The sequence below is a fragment of the Vanessa tameamea genome, chromosome Z, assembly GCF_037043105.1.
Source record: "Vanessa tameamea isolate UH-Manoa-2023 chromosome Z, ilVanTame1 primary haplotype, whole genome shotgun sequence".
Lineage (NCBI taxonomy): Eukaryota > Metazoa > Arthropoda > Insecta > Lepidoptera > Nymphalidae > Vanessa > Vanessa tameamea.
The window spans coordinates 12,688,086-12,703,686 of record NC_087341.1 but is presented as its reverse complement, the minus strand read 5'-3'; the positions used below and the strand labels follow the sequence as shown (position 1 = coordinate 12,703,686).

Below are 15,601 nucleotides of genomic sequence, written 5' to 3'. Positions count from 1 at the left end.
TATTTAGTTAGCCGAATCATGTTAAGAATCCTGTGTGTATATGTTAAATCAAAACACATCAGTACTATTCCTACTATTTTATCATAATTTTACAAGATTTAATAAAATTCAAAGGAAATACTGATTCATTATTTACATTGAAAATAATCGACAAATATCTCAGCAGTTAGCTCTTTCGCAAATAACAATTACATAATCCGTTAATTAATTCAATGAATCTTATACATAAAATACATATACAAAAACAATTGTTATAAAAATGTATGTACAAAATTATAAAAATACATCATAATTGTATTGATAAATTAAGTTTAGGGGTATGCAAAACAGAAATAATGTACACAACAATAATATGAGCAAATAGAAAAAACTCGAAAAATTATTGGTTATTTTTATGAAATCATAAAGTCAATACAGTATTTTACGTGAAGGATTCATTTTTATACGTACTAATAAAGTAAACAAAATTTAAGAACAACAACGAAAGGAATTATGTTACATAAAATTCGTAAAACGTGATGTTCTTCACAGTACAATACTTCTATTATTGCAAATCCTTCATTCGGGTTAATTATGAATTTCGTAAATCTATACCTTCACTAATAATATAACTGCGGGAACTTTGTCTGTTGCCTCTTCACTTTTAAACCGCTGAACCGATTTATATAAAATTTGGCATGGAGATAGTTCGAATCCTTGAGAAAGATATAGGCTTTTTTAATTTACCCCATAAGGGGATAAAATTGGGGTGATTGTTTGTACGCTGGGTAATGTTTTAAAAAGCCGCAGGTTTAGCTATTATTAAAAATATGTCAAGTAAAAAAAAATGTGTAATTGAATACAAATTCAAAAGGTCGAATATCACTAAGATATTGAAATATAAATGATTAATCTAGTGGCTCAATGGATTTTTTGTTTTGCTACTCTGACGTTATCCAGCCAGTTTATATTGAACATGCAAATACAAATAATTACTAAATACGTACACGTATTGTAACCGTAATAAGGCAATGTAGTGCGTAGAATTTCCATTGCGACTTGCGCAAAAGGTCATTAAACCCAAAATATTATAAACAGTTAACACGTTCGGCATAATATATTTTTACATCTGAAACTATTTTAACATTTTTTTTAAATTGTAAGTTAATATAGTATTGTTTTGGTAAATAATTAAGTTATTTTTAATATGTATTTTATGCAATCCCTAATTAAATTAAATTAAATCACATATCTAGAGATGGAGATCACAGATAATATAAATGCATAACTTTTAATATAAATTTCAAACGAATAATCACTTAAGTGAATTATGCTTGGGTTAATTAAAACTCGCTAAAACCGATTATACGCAGACAGTTTCAACGTTCTACAAACAAGACTTTAGAAACGGGTGTTTATTTAAACGTAGTTTTAGCAATGAAATTAATGCAAATTTGTGCCTAGAATTAGTGTTAAGTTCCCTACATAACTCTTCTAGAAACCATTTCACTAGAATTTCAATACTAATTTCGTCACACTGTACTTAATATCTTATCCAGTATAGATAAGAATTTAAATTAAAGGTATTTATTTGTTTTCTTGACATTTTTATTCTTAAGTAGTACTAGATAGTTATAATTCAATTTAAGTCTTTTCTTAATGGCTTTTGGTTGTGCCAAGTGAAATAAATCTCACCAATGTCACCTAGGCGTAGTTCAACGTAGAATATATATCGGAAACGGAACGAAAGCGATGAAAAAAAACACAAAAAATTCTTTTCACGAAAATGTGAGACGACATTTGAGTACATAAAATTTATGAATCGTAACAGTTTTTCCAAATCAGTATAATTTCAAAAACAGAACATTGCTATACTTCGCATCTTTGTGTTTTCTAACAGCACTCGTGGGTAGACAACTATTTTCATATTTCGCTTTTACGTGAATAAATTTATATTTCTTTTTTCAGATGATATCAATATCAAAATAAAAATGGTAATTTGATTCAATTACACTCATAAAATTTACTATATGAAATGTATTCTACCGAAAACTACTGACAAGAAATTCAGTAGCTACTACTAGTTCCCAAACATATTTTTTAACAAAATTATATGACATAATCAGTCCCTCAGATTCAGATAATTTTATAATACATTAATCTATTCTCACAAATCTATTTTCATATTGAATCCTATGAAACAGATTATGGTAATAGATTCAACTAGGTCATATCACTCTAGGAGGTTACTTTTTATTTATATTGGATTAACACCTCAATGTGGGCCATGTCTCGAAGACATAGGTGCGAAAGCTTTACAAGTGCACTAAACCACTTATGTTTTTATGATGAAAATATTTAATTTAATTTATGGAAAATCTTTGTTTCGTGAACGCAACAAAAACTATATAACTATATATATTTCCGGCATCGGTAGACGGACTAGCAAATGGCTCATTTGGTGGTCAGTGGTCAACATTGTCCATAAGAAATTTTAGCCATTTCTTACATAACCAATCCACCAACCTTAGGAACCGAGAGGTTATTGCTGCTTCGCGGTAGAATATACGATGCTTAGGTGGTACCTATTCAGATGGGTTTGTACAAAGACCTACAACCTTAATTTATTTAAGGTAAAAACTAAAGTTACCAGTCACTTAATACAACTACTGGGTTTAAAGCCTTTTTATTTAACGAGAAGGTTTGGAAGTTACGCTACCGCACTACTCTATTGCGGCAAGTGAATGGCCGAACTAAATCGAATATATGCAGATTTCCTCATGATATTTTCCTTCACCCCCGAACGTGAGATCTCACGAAATAAAAACACAAATTAAAAACTCAGCAGTCCTCTAAATCTAAGCATATTTTGAAGTACTGTGATAAATCCGAAACTTCTCAAGAGGAGAGGAATGCTTTGTCGAGCACACGTTTACAGGTTTTACTATTTACTTTATATTATTACATAATTTAAAGAGTAATCATCCGCTTTCACTTAAAAGAAAATGGATTCCATACGTGGTCTGTGACAAATTGACAAATATAAGGGTCCGCCCTGTCGCGTCAGTCCGGAAATCGATGGAGTTGAAATTTAGTAAGTAGTATGAGAACTTATAAGTTGAAATTTTCAATAAATTGCATCGCGCGTCCCTTGAGAAATGTGTAATTGGATCTTCGCGGATTAGTTATTTCAACGTTAGATATCTTCGAAACTCATTAAATAAACTTCTAAAAATATCTAGAAACATATTTGATGGTACAAACATAACCAATTATCAATTGTAATCCTGTAACTTCTATTGACATAAGCCTTTATGACATTGAGCCAAACCTATTATTAATTATCTTTTTATTGATTCTCTCAATTTCACAAAAGAGTTAATCATTGGCATTATAATTTCAGCCGAAATATCACCAAGGCTGTACGAATACGTTCTCCTATGGTTAAGTGTCAATGCCAAGTCAAAAGAATCAATGCAGTACCACGTTAAGTGTCTCACGGTCGATCAAAAAATCACTCATAAATACGACATTTGGCCTCCTTCAAAAACAAAAAGCGTCCTAACTATAAATCTCATTTAACTGAACGGACAAAAGTCTATTACATCTTACTTACATAGTAGGGGGGATTCCCTTACAAAATTTTTTTCACGTTGTAACCTTTATATTTATTTGGTGGTAGAGCTTTGTGCAGACCTGTCGGGTACCAGCTACTCATAAGATATTACGCCGCCAAATAGCAATACATTGTATTGGTGTGGTCCCATTTTAACGGTGACTGAGTCAGTGTAACAGGCACAAGGGACATGACATCTTAGTTTCCAAGGCGACATATTGGCGGCACATCGGCGATATGAGGAATGGTATTTATTAAAGCGCTGATTTCTATTTGGCGGTGTTGACCAATTACTGTTAAGCGAGCCATTTGCCCGTCCGCCAACCCATATCATAAAAACAGCGAATTTCAACGACACTACACGTCAAGCTGTAAAGTTTATATCGGCAACTCAGCTTAATTGCACTTATGATTTGTTTTACGACCGAGAAAACATGCATCGTATTGTACTAATTATTCTATGGACTATTTAACTAAACCGATTAATAGTTACAAATTATAATTTTTTTAAACTCGTTGAATATTTTTAGTAAATCTTTTTAACGACTTTCATAACAATTATTTATGCAACAATGTACAATCGTATTATTATATATATATATATATATATTATTTACTAAACATGAAATAAATCTGCGACGTCCCGTAAATATTATGCTTAACAATAGCATAGTAGAATATTATTTTTTACTAATAATAAATTAAGTTTTCAAGATCTCCAGAATGGAATTAAAAAATATACATACATAGGTATTAACCATTTTTATTCAAACAATGCGAGCGCCGGAGTGTGTTTACACTTTGATGTTCGCACTCGTGTTAATTGTAAGCGACACTAAATAAATTTTCAACAATCTCATATAAATGAACTCGTACATCAGTAAAGCACCATAGTGATCGTTTTCTCTTGTAGGATGTAAATAAATCACGATTTTCAGCCGCCCTCGGCCGCATCGTCGATTGGACGCCATTTATTTCACTTGCTTTAATAAAACCACGCCGCTACGTTTATACCGCATTCAATTTAAATCACTGAAAACATTGCTACATATTTAACTTATTGCGAAATTTTTTAATCATTGATTGCATTTTGAACATGATTTTTAACAATCAATAAATAAAGCTATTTCTACATAAATATTTAATGATATATTACTACAAACATTTTCTTACAATCTTGCAGATTTGATTCTCGTATTTGAGCTCGGTTGACTGAGTCTTTGTTTTATGTTTTGTCATATATCATGATAAGATCATTCGATTACTTCTATGTCTAAATCTAGATTTATGTTCACAAATTAAAAAATAAGATAACACTCAATCAATATAATTAAAGTATTTGTCGAGAGATCGAATTCTATTATTGCACTTAATGGACATTACAGAATATTCTGTAACAAGCTGAACAATAATAAATAATAATATCGAAAAAAAAATTTAAAATACATGAATAATTACTTAACAAATTGAAGAAAACGATTTTAAAAAGCTAATTGCACTTGGAAGTCAAATATTTTGCGCTGACGCGTCGCTCCGGACAGAGTTGTAATTAATTTTCTTACTGCAACTGACGTCTAGGAGATATTGCTTGAATTATATAATATTTTAATATAAGATAATTGAAAAACAACTGAATTTTAAAATTGCTTCGAATGTAAAAGACTAATTAAATTGTCATAATAAAATACGTCATTTTAATTTTAAATTGTGAAACTCCAAAAATCGGATACGCACGGGAACAACCACTTTTGACAGTATCGTATGATTAATAGCATTCAGTATCATATTCAAATGAATGTAAATCATTTTAAATTGACAGATGCAGTTGCCACATAAAAAACGAGAAGATCGCGAGCGCGAGATATATGAATGACACGTGGCCAACGCAACATTAACATAATAACAATGAAAGCTTAATAATACTAAATGACTTATGACGAGTTACAATAATTCAATTGTGATGATTAGCACGTACTGTACCAATGAACGCGTCCAAATTTTTCATATTAGGTAAAGATTTAACGTAGTTTATAAACTTAAGGACACTCATGCGGGGACATTACGTGATATCTTACGTGAAGACATGAATATGATCGCCGTGGTTCTGGTTCTGTCTTCCGGTGGTGTTTTGATGACTATGGGCCTGTGATTGTTGTGGTATGGTGTGAACGAACGCCAGAATGGCGGCCGTCGCCGGCCTTTATGGACTGGGAGACGAGCAGCGCGGACGACATCGGCGCGGCCAAGCCAACGCCGAACGCTCCGAGTCCAGGGATGACAACACTGAGGCGTAAGTGCTTTAAATCTTTCATCTCATGACAATTGTATTTATTTACAGAAACGGCCTAATAAATTACTATTACTTAATATATTTTTAGTTATACATCTAGTTTCCGCCCACAGCGTTGTCTGTGTGTGAGAAGAGGGAGGGATGTTAGGTGTTCAATAGTAGTAATAGTCTGGTTTCGCACATATTTATGACATTAGTAGGATTATTAAATGAAAGAGATGACATGTAAGCGACGGTTTAAATTTACATCTCATCCACTTCTTATACGTAATATATAAACCTCTAATAATACATATATATTATAAATATACATCCGACAACATTGTCGATATGAAATAATTTTGAACGTTACGAAAACGCTTAAATTACCGTATTACATTTCAAATACTGAACTGTCAATTTTCATTTAAGCTGTTCCATTTCATTTGAAATCGAAGTAGCTGTCAATGTCGTATTACTTTGTCGACAGTCCCTAACTCGATATCTCGAAATACAAGTCTAGATTCCTGCATAATGCTCTAACGGTATCTTAAAGACGCCTCCGCCATATAACCGAAACCGCTGAAGAGCTCTATTTTTAACATTTATCTCAATTGAAATTTTAAAGAACTGATTTTGAATATAAATGTCGTGTTGCCACATCGACTATATTTATTTAATCTTTATTCAGGATTATAAAAGTAATATCATTTGTTTACTATAAAATATATTCAATTTTCTGTTTATTTGCATGAAATACGTATAATCTAAATGAGTATTCCAATGATTATAGAAAAGAAAATTAATTACCTTATTTAAAATATTTTTGATTTGAATAAAAGCAGCAGTCTCGTTTTATATGGAAGACCGTTTTTTTTTTTCATATATTATATATAGATTGTTAAAAACAATATCGATTACAGGTCTTGATGTAACCTTAGAATGAAGCTGTATATTCGTTTTAAATTCGGCAAACTAGGTCAAGACAGTAGTTGTACACAGGAATGTCAAGAATTTGTGCGATACATAAATATATAAAGCACAAAAATCTTACAGACGAAATACTTCGGGTATTCCTGATCCTAAAACATTATAACCTTATCAAAATACCTGAATAAAATATTCATATGTTTACATTTTTTTAATAACCTAATAACACACTGTGCATATACGAAATGTGATATGAACATATACGAAAAATAAAAAACGACATAATAAAATCTTCTTATCTAAAACTAAATATAATATTAATATCTAAAAATAAGAGTAGAGATAACAAAATAGATAAAACAACTAAAACCTTATCAGAGGTAAAGAAATGGGTATCTCAGAGTTCTTCAAGTAGTTAATCGTAGTTTAAAACTTTACTACTTATAGTATACTAAATTTAAACGTTAGTAAAAAGTTATTTAAAAAACCAAGACAGTATGGTACGGTGGTGAGAACACACGACCATTAACCATATATTTTGGGTTCAAGTACGGACAAGCGTCAAAGAGTTTTCATAAAATTCATTGGTGTTTATAATGTATCTCATATTCAGTGTTTACGGAAAACATTGTGAGGAAACTTGTATCTATATGTGTGACTGAAAATCTGTTACATGTTTATCCACCAAGCCGCATCGGAGGAGCGTTGTGGAATAAACTCAAAAGGAGAAAAGGGATTATCCCAGCTTTTTCCTTCACACGAGATTAATTCTTTTTTTTAATTAAGCACAGGAAAAATTAGCGGTTTTTTTCTGGGTTTCAACCCGCAATCATCGGTTAAGATACAGGCATTCTAACCACTGGACCATCTCGGCTCAACGACATCGGGAGAGCGTAAATTAGATTTTTCTTAACATACCCCTTATCTTAATCCGTTTGAGCGGATCCGTTTTAAAACCCACTTCAACTCACTCCAGAAAATAAAAATTGTTAATAGTAATTCGTTTCGACAATTTTAGTTTATTGAAAATGCTATTATTTGGTGATAAGGCTTTATGCAGGCCCATCTTATAAAATAATGCATATATATATATAAATGGATTCTAAATATTGAAGTCTATTTGAGATAAATAGACTTCAATATTGTTTCACCAATCACCATAATAATTAGCATAAATGTCAGTCAAATCAGTTCAGGACCTAAACCGTTAAAACGATTACAACGACAATTATTATATACAAGCGGAAAAACGTCTGCCGTGATATTAGTACTTCCTATATGTCAAAAATTGATTTATAAACTGCGATTATTCATGTGTCAGAATTTCTCCTTACCACTAAGTATGAAATGAACATAAATTAAATATCGGTTTCAATCCGTGCTCTATGATCGAGCCTACTATGATATCCAGTCCACTCTATGTAAGATATAACGAATCTTGACTAAATAAATAATTCTATTTTTTTATAAAATATTTATTCACTTAACATTGAAAAATAATATCCATATTTATTGAAACGTTTTCATACAGTCGCAGCGAATTCTACTGGTAAACGTAACTCGGTGCAAAAAAAAACCGTACACATTCATATTACGGGGCCTGTTTTATGACAGCTATTTGCATATGTTGTAGATACAGTCCACAGCTATATGTCGCAGCTGGTTAACAAATATGGCCGGTTCACTAAATGTCTAGACGTTTATATTACTTTACATGGAAAATGGTTACTTTTTCACCGCATTAATCGCCAATAACATGAAAATCGTTACGTACATTAGGAAAAGCTACGCTACTATTGAAATGCACTGTTAGTTATACTTTGGTGTAAAGTTATACGTCTTTTAAGACCATTCATTTATTGGAATAAAAATTAATATATTTTCCATTATGCAATTTTTCATTATTGAAAAAAATAACTCATTTTAATTTATTATTTATTTAAAAAGATATAGTAATGACGATGATGACGTAATCCTGGCATGTTTCGGTTAAAGTGGCCTTTCTCAAAGAAGGATAGCTAACAGGATATACTTTAATGCTCAAGTGTGTGAGAAAACTAATGCACTTACTAACTCATTCTCAAAATTCGATGAGACGGCAATCGGACACGACCGAAGAGTGTTCAACATTCTTAACACTGTCAACTTCCAAACTTCTGCCTCAATAACTTTTTAATGGAATGACATTGAGTATGAATTTAGAACCTCGGGATCTGAAGCCCGATGAAGTGGCCACTAGACGAACGAAGTAGTCGATCATTTGCATTCATTAATTACTGGTCTCTTTACTCCTAAAGGAGATAGCTTGGGATTTATTCCATCAAGCAGCTCCAATGCCTGTACATATATAGCAAAATTTTAAAACTCCAAGTTTATATCTTTTTTATTTTAAACGCAGGTGTACGACCAAATGTACAAATTGATAGTGAGTGGTCACCAACGCCCATAGACATTGGCGCTGTAAGAAATAATAACCATCCCTTATTAAAAAATAATATAAATCACCTACTCATAACTCACTCTACCGCTAAACAACAATGTTTTATTTCCATATTCCAGCTTAAAAGGTGAATGAACCAATGAGCTTACAGATGCAAAGGTCAAAACAACTATTCCGTGGTGAGTGACATGGGAGTAATGAGCTATTTATATCTCTTTCAACGGCAATGTTTATAGGCGAAGGTAATTTAGAATAAAGCCATTTACTGTCAGACAAATATAACAAAATCATAATGAGACGTGCATGATATTATGAATAAATATACAAATCAAATTATAAACAAGTTAATTTAACTTATATTCGAATTAAACCAATTGACATTCATGCCCGTAAACATTGCGGCTAAATGAACATTAAAATGTCAAACGAGAGGCGATGACATTTCTGTTTTATTTTTAGTATTTCTATCCTAATATTTATAATGTTAAAATCTAGGAAAGCAATCGTAATTACAGTTTAACTGTAACGTGCAACCGCATAGAATCCAGTGTATTATGAGATTGCGAGAAATTCGATTAAACTTGTTTATGATAATTTGTGTCCTATACGACACATATTGTGTTTATATATTAAATTATAATTAATAATAATTATAATTAACTTTTTTATAACAATTGCTTAAATTAATTGAAATAGAAATTTAAAAACAATAAAAAATATATGTAATTCGCTAAATCATCGTTGTAATAAAAATAATAAATTGTGTCTCTAATAAAGTAAATTATCCAGTGATAAAAATGATTCCTATAATCAATTAATGTATGATACTTAATTCGATAATGTCCACCATCCCTAAAATAGCAATATTTATGGAAGCATTCTAATGTAAAACAGACGAGTGGGCCTGACTAATAAAGTTTCTTTCTGTCATCGTTAATTTGACAATCTAAAAAAGAAAACACAGAATTGCTTCACTGATAACTCCTAAACAAAATATATAAATACAGCTTTTAGTGGATACAACACTTGGATGGAAAACGTACTAAATAAAATCAAGCGTTGACAAGCTTAGTAACAAGCTGCAAGCAAAGTGCAGTATTGAATATATCAAAACATTAAAACTAACTTTTATAATGTAACAACTTCAAACAATGATACTTTTACTAGAAGAAATTATGAGAAGTACTTGTAACAAACCAGTGCTTACCTCTTGCGTAATGTAACAGGATACATCGTTGGTATCATGTCATTGCGAGTTGCCTAGCTCGACGTAAATAGCTAATTCATTGTAATACACATACAAATGTTCGCGTACGTATCAATCGCTTTTAACGTACGCCTGTAATTTAACGCTTAAAGTAGAAATTGTACTGCAGTACTCTGACACTGTTATGTATGTTTCCTATTGAATTACTATTAGTTGCTAATGAGTATGATTTCGGCCACCGCAGATATTTTCGAGAGAGACTAGCAAATTGTATATTATAGTGCCTAAATGTAATACACTAATACAGGCACTCTTTTTCCTTCACTCTTATTTGAATGAATATTAATGAATGGAATGGCAAATTGGACATAATTCAGATGATAACAACAGCTTTATGCGCACTGGAATTTAAACTCTGCCAATATCTAGACTCCAGGATGCTAGTGAGAATGTTTCATCAGAAAAACCCAATAACATTCGAGATCTGAGACTTTCTAAGCTAGGCATTATAGCATGATGAGAAACAATGAGGCCGTCGTACCTTTCGGCACCTATTTTTTTGTCTCTACATTTGCAAATGGCCTTTGATCTCCACATATAATAATAAGAATAATATAACATTACACAATAAATCGTGAGATCCGTTTGTTTTAACTTTTGTCTCAACTGTTCTTTTAAAAGTTTGAACGCAGTTAAAACTGTGATCTTTCAAACTAGTCATCTTGTGGAGACAAAAATATAGTGTTTCAAAAAGAAATAATTAATAAAGCAACTAGATGAAAACAAAACTAACTTCTAAAGTAAATTTTTTAATTGGCATAGTCATCATGAAATTAACAAAATATATATGAAATCATGAAATTAATGAAGTACTATTGATGTAATTTTAATAATGAACTAATAAATGGTAAAGATTATTGATACAGGGTTGCGTTGCAAGTGAAATAATTATCTCGATACGACTCACACGTCACTTATTGTACAATGATGGTTTTATGTCAAACAGTAACACGCACAGGGTAGTAATAGTATAGAAAACAACAAAATTAGCTAATCGATACACGAACGCATAACATACAAACAAAAATAAGGTAATGGATTTTTTTTTTATGTTTATATTACTTTGTAACCAAGAAGTGTGTACGATATGTACGATAATATTGAAATTAAGCAGAGTTACGTCATTCTTTACAATATTCTTGCGTAAAACTTTGTGAATATATTGTACCTCTTATGAAACATATTTTGATGAAGCTGTTACTAAAATTCGTACATTACTAACTTCATGGAACATTTATAACGACTTTGATACAAGATAATCTGAAGACGACTATACAATTGTCTATTGTATAATATCACGTATTTGGTATTTGCGAAATAGTTTTAATAATTTCCTGAACTGACAAACATTTGGAGATAGATATGAAGTCATTTTGACGAAACAATTTATTATATTTGCTTAATCATGATAGTCTCTTACTTTTGATGTCAAATAATACAATATCACATAAAAACTTGTAATACATATGTCAGTTAATTTTAGGTATCATAAATCTAGCTTGAGCTAGCTTTTAAAGTAGGTACATATTTCTGACAGCAGTCTGATACTATATATACAAGCTGTTACTAATTACCATCCAAATTAGGCTACTAATCCCGAATCCCACTTAGAGCAATTATATAAGTAAGACAACTGGTATACAACAATCATATTCACAATCCAGAAATTTCAATGCCGAATATAACCGAAAACGCCGAACTACAAAATTCGATGAAATAATGAAAAGATACACCAAAGGTACGAACAACATTTCTATGGTGATTAGGGAAATTGAATTAATAGAATGGAAACTATTCTAGTAATGAATACATTTCTTGGCCTTATAAACCATCAGGTGAAGACTCAAAGCGAAGAGAATCAAAGCGTTCGTAATCAAATTGATTAAAATATACAATCGTTTTACATCCTAATACTATACAAACTCGAAATATACCCAATGAAACATAGCTGATTAATTCTATACCATGATAATCGTATTAAGGCCTTATTGATAAGAATTATTAAAATTATTTTATAAGTCAAATAAAACACCTAAATTGATACAATAAAATTTCGGAATAACAACAACATCGTGACATTTTGTCAACTTTCCGACGAAAACTTTAGTAATTCAAGATAAAATATTATATAAAATGTAGCTCGGATTATGTAAGAATGAGCGTGGACAAGACTTTCGAAAGCAATCTGTAAACAACAGCCACTCGCCCACTGATTATGTTCTTTTAAAGTTGGCTGCAAAATAATATTAAAATCTTAACATCAATTTACAAAAGATACAAAATACACGATCATAAAGAGAACAATAACAATAATCTATACATACTACAATAATAAAATTGGAGTGTCTGTTTGTAATATTAAAATAACCGATTTTTACTAAATGCATACACACGGTACATATACCAAATTAACATATTTCATATATTTTTTATATACTAATTTGGTATTATTCTAAATGATCATTTGTGAGTGACGATCGTTCACGCTTTTATTTTGCAAAATAAAAAAAATCTAATCAGTCAGCTTGTGACTACTGCGGATGAAACTCTGTTAAAGAAACAGAATAAATAAAAAGCAGATAATCGTGGTTAAAACATAAGCAAAATGTACGTGCGATTTGTCACTATATATATTCGTGGTCACTCTGCCGTTCATCATGACGTAAGTATGTGTGGAAATCTTCAGAAAGCAATACGTAAGACGACATGAACGCGAGAAATTTACACCATTTGTTTCAGAACCGCAGCAAGTACAGCGAGAGCAAACTTTAATTTTTGTCATTTTCCATTATTCGCGACCACGTTTTTTAGATTTCCACAAATTTGAATTTTTAAACAAATTTAAATACTATATGAGACAAGAAAATGATAACAGTGTCGTGCTATTTTAAGATTACTGTTTTCTTTAACGTATCGTTGGTTAGAGAACGGGTAAATGGACACCAGAAGGTAAGTGATAGGTAGTGAGTTTACATCGCCAATGTGGGAGCAATCAATAGCGATGTTATGTCCCTTGTATCAGTAGTTACTCGTCCTTCAAACCAGAACACAATAATACTAAGCCGCCGCTTGGCGGTAGTATATCTGATGACTTGGTGGTACGGACGTGGTGGTATCTAGACGGACTTGCAGAGAGCCCTACCACGTAGCCTACATTCATTATGAACCGATTATTTTATACCTCCCAAATTTAAAAACAAAAAGTGATCATTTATAACTTTTTATAAGCAATAAAAAATGAATAATTTTTATAATGAAAGTTGTTTGTTAAATTAGGTGTGGTGCTTACTTTCAAAGATACCTCGACACCCTAAACTAGGTACGCCGCTTAACAATAAGAAAAGATATAACATTATACTAATTTAAACTTAAATTACTTACTTTATTTAACATTTTAAAATGTTCTTCATTGATATAAAATTGTAATTCTAAAATGTATCCTCTATCCTATATATTTTTTTAAACCTAAAAGTTAATTGTGTTTACAGTAAAGATGCTTGGAAGTCTAACATTCTTCGAGAAAAGTGTTCATCTGCAGTTTTGCTTTGGCAACGTTCATTTGGAAATCACCCAGACCGATTATGTTGACATAGTAGGATATATCTCAAAAAGAACCCACCCTAAAGCTACTATATTAAAAATGATGAAAGATATATAAATTAAAGCTCCGAGAATCCGAAGAATCTTAGAAAGAAATTAAAATTATCTTTTTATAATATTATCTGATATAAGTACACAAGTCAATGTTCAGCATGCGTTGCAAATTATCTCTTATATCACAGATAAAAAAGATAAAAAAGTCTTATATATATTATATACCTAACCTCAATATAACTTCTCCGTGATTTAATAATTATTTAAATATTCTCCATGTTCTCATATATAACAATTATAAATTCAAGCAAATAGGTAGCTAATGATCGAAAAATTTTTCGCAGTTTGACATCAAACTAGAAGTTAAAAGCTTCGTTAGTAATAGTTGCAAAAGTTATGAATTTCGGAGCCATATCTGTTTGAAATGGAAATATTAAATCGGCTACTTTCACCAGAAGTTTTGTTACACAACCTCTTTGACCAATAATATTACATTACATTATATCCACTCCATTTAAAATATCACCTTGCCCGCCTTTGAAGGAAAACATCAAGAGAACACCAACATTATGTAGGATGAAAATCTGCAATATGTTTACCCGATAACCTTAATTAGAGCATCGTGGTGAAATAAACTTCAAATCTTGTCAAGGAGAAGACCTATCAATGAGACATTTACGGACCATTGGTGTATTTTTTCAAAGAGTTTCATTCAAACTCGCGCACACGTACAAAAACTCAATAAGCTGGTGATCATTCTATATTATACGAATGTCTCTGCAAAAGCTTAATCAACAAATGAATTCAAATAAATGAACCAAAAGTTTCTTTAAAGTCCCTTTTTTCTATTAAGGAAAAGGATTAAGGAGCGAATCCTTCACACTGTTGTATTGCGATTTCTTAACCCTTATCTGCCCATGGGGTCGTTTTCGCTTCACTGAAAAGAAATCCACTTTCAGAATTGTATCTACGAAAAACATATATACGAGTCGAATTGAGAACATCCTCCTTCTGTTTTCGTCGGTTAATTACTAACACAGCCCTAGTCTGTAATAAGCAGCATAATCCTTAAAAACATAAAAATTGGTAACCAAAAGTTACAAGGATTATAGGTTTACATTTACAACAGGTTACCGCACAATATTTTCGTAAGTTTTTATGAAACGAACTGTAGGCAAAATTAACTTTTTTATTAATTATACATTTAAAATAAAGAACTTACTTCGATATTGATAAAATTATAAAGAATTATTAAATAACTTTAAACTTGTGTTACCTAAGCAACGTAATATGTACGTAAAAAAGAGCATTGTAATAATTACACATTTCATGGTCGAAATCTTTTCTCTTTGTTAAATTTATAACTTGTGGTAAATTTGAAAGAATTGCTGATCCATTCGTACCTGATTAGCCTTTTAAAATAAATCTCTGCGGGCATTTGTTTCCACAAAGTATTTTAATGACTCAGACCTACCTACCAAGTGCTCCTTTCAAAGATGAACTTGT

General features: G+C 31.1%; 1 protein-coding gene across 10 annotated transcripts in view; it reads left to right on the top strand.

The window, feature by feature from the left end:
• The window catches only part of LOC113401481 (potassium voltage-gated channel protein Shaker), a 347,194-nt gene that overhangs the window by 252,920 nt on the left and 78,673 nt on the right, over window positions 1-15,601 (top strand). The window contains exon 2 of one of the 10 annotated variants that reach the window (XM_026641418.2): window positions 5,415-5,885. The exons of the other annotated variants lie outside the window; for them this stretch is intronic. Within the exon in view, the coding sequence (XP_026497203.1) occupies window positions 5,776-5,885 (110 nt within the window). The 5' untranslated portion in view covers window positions 5,415-5,775. The remainder of the gene's footprint in view (window positions 1-5,414; window positions 5,886-15,601) is intronic. 10 annotated transcript variants of the gene reach the window in all.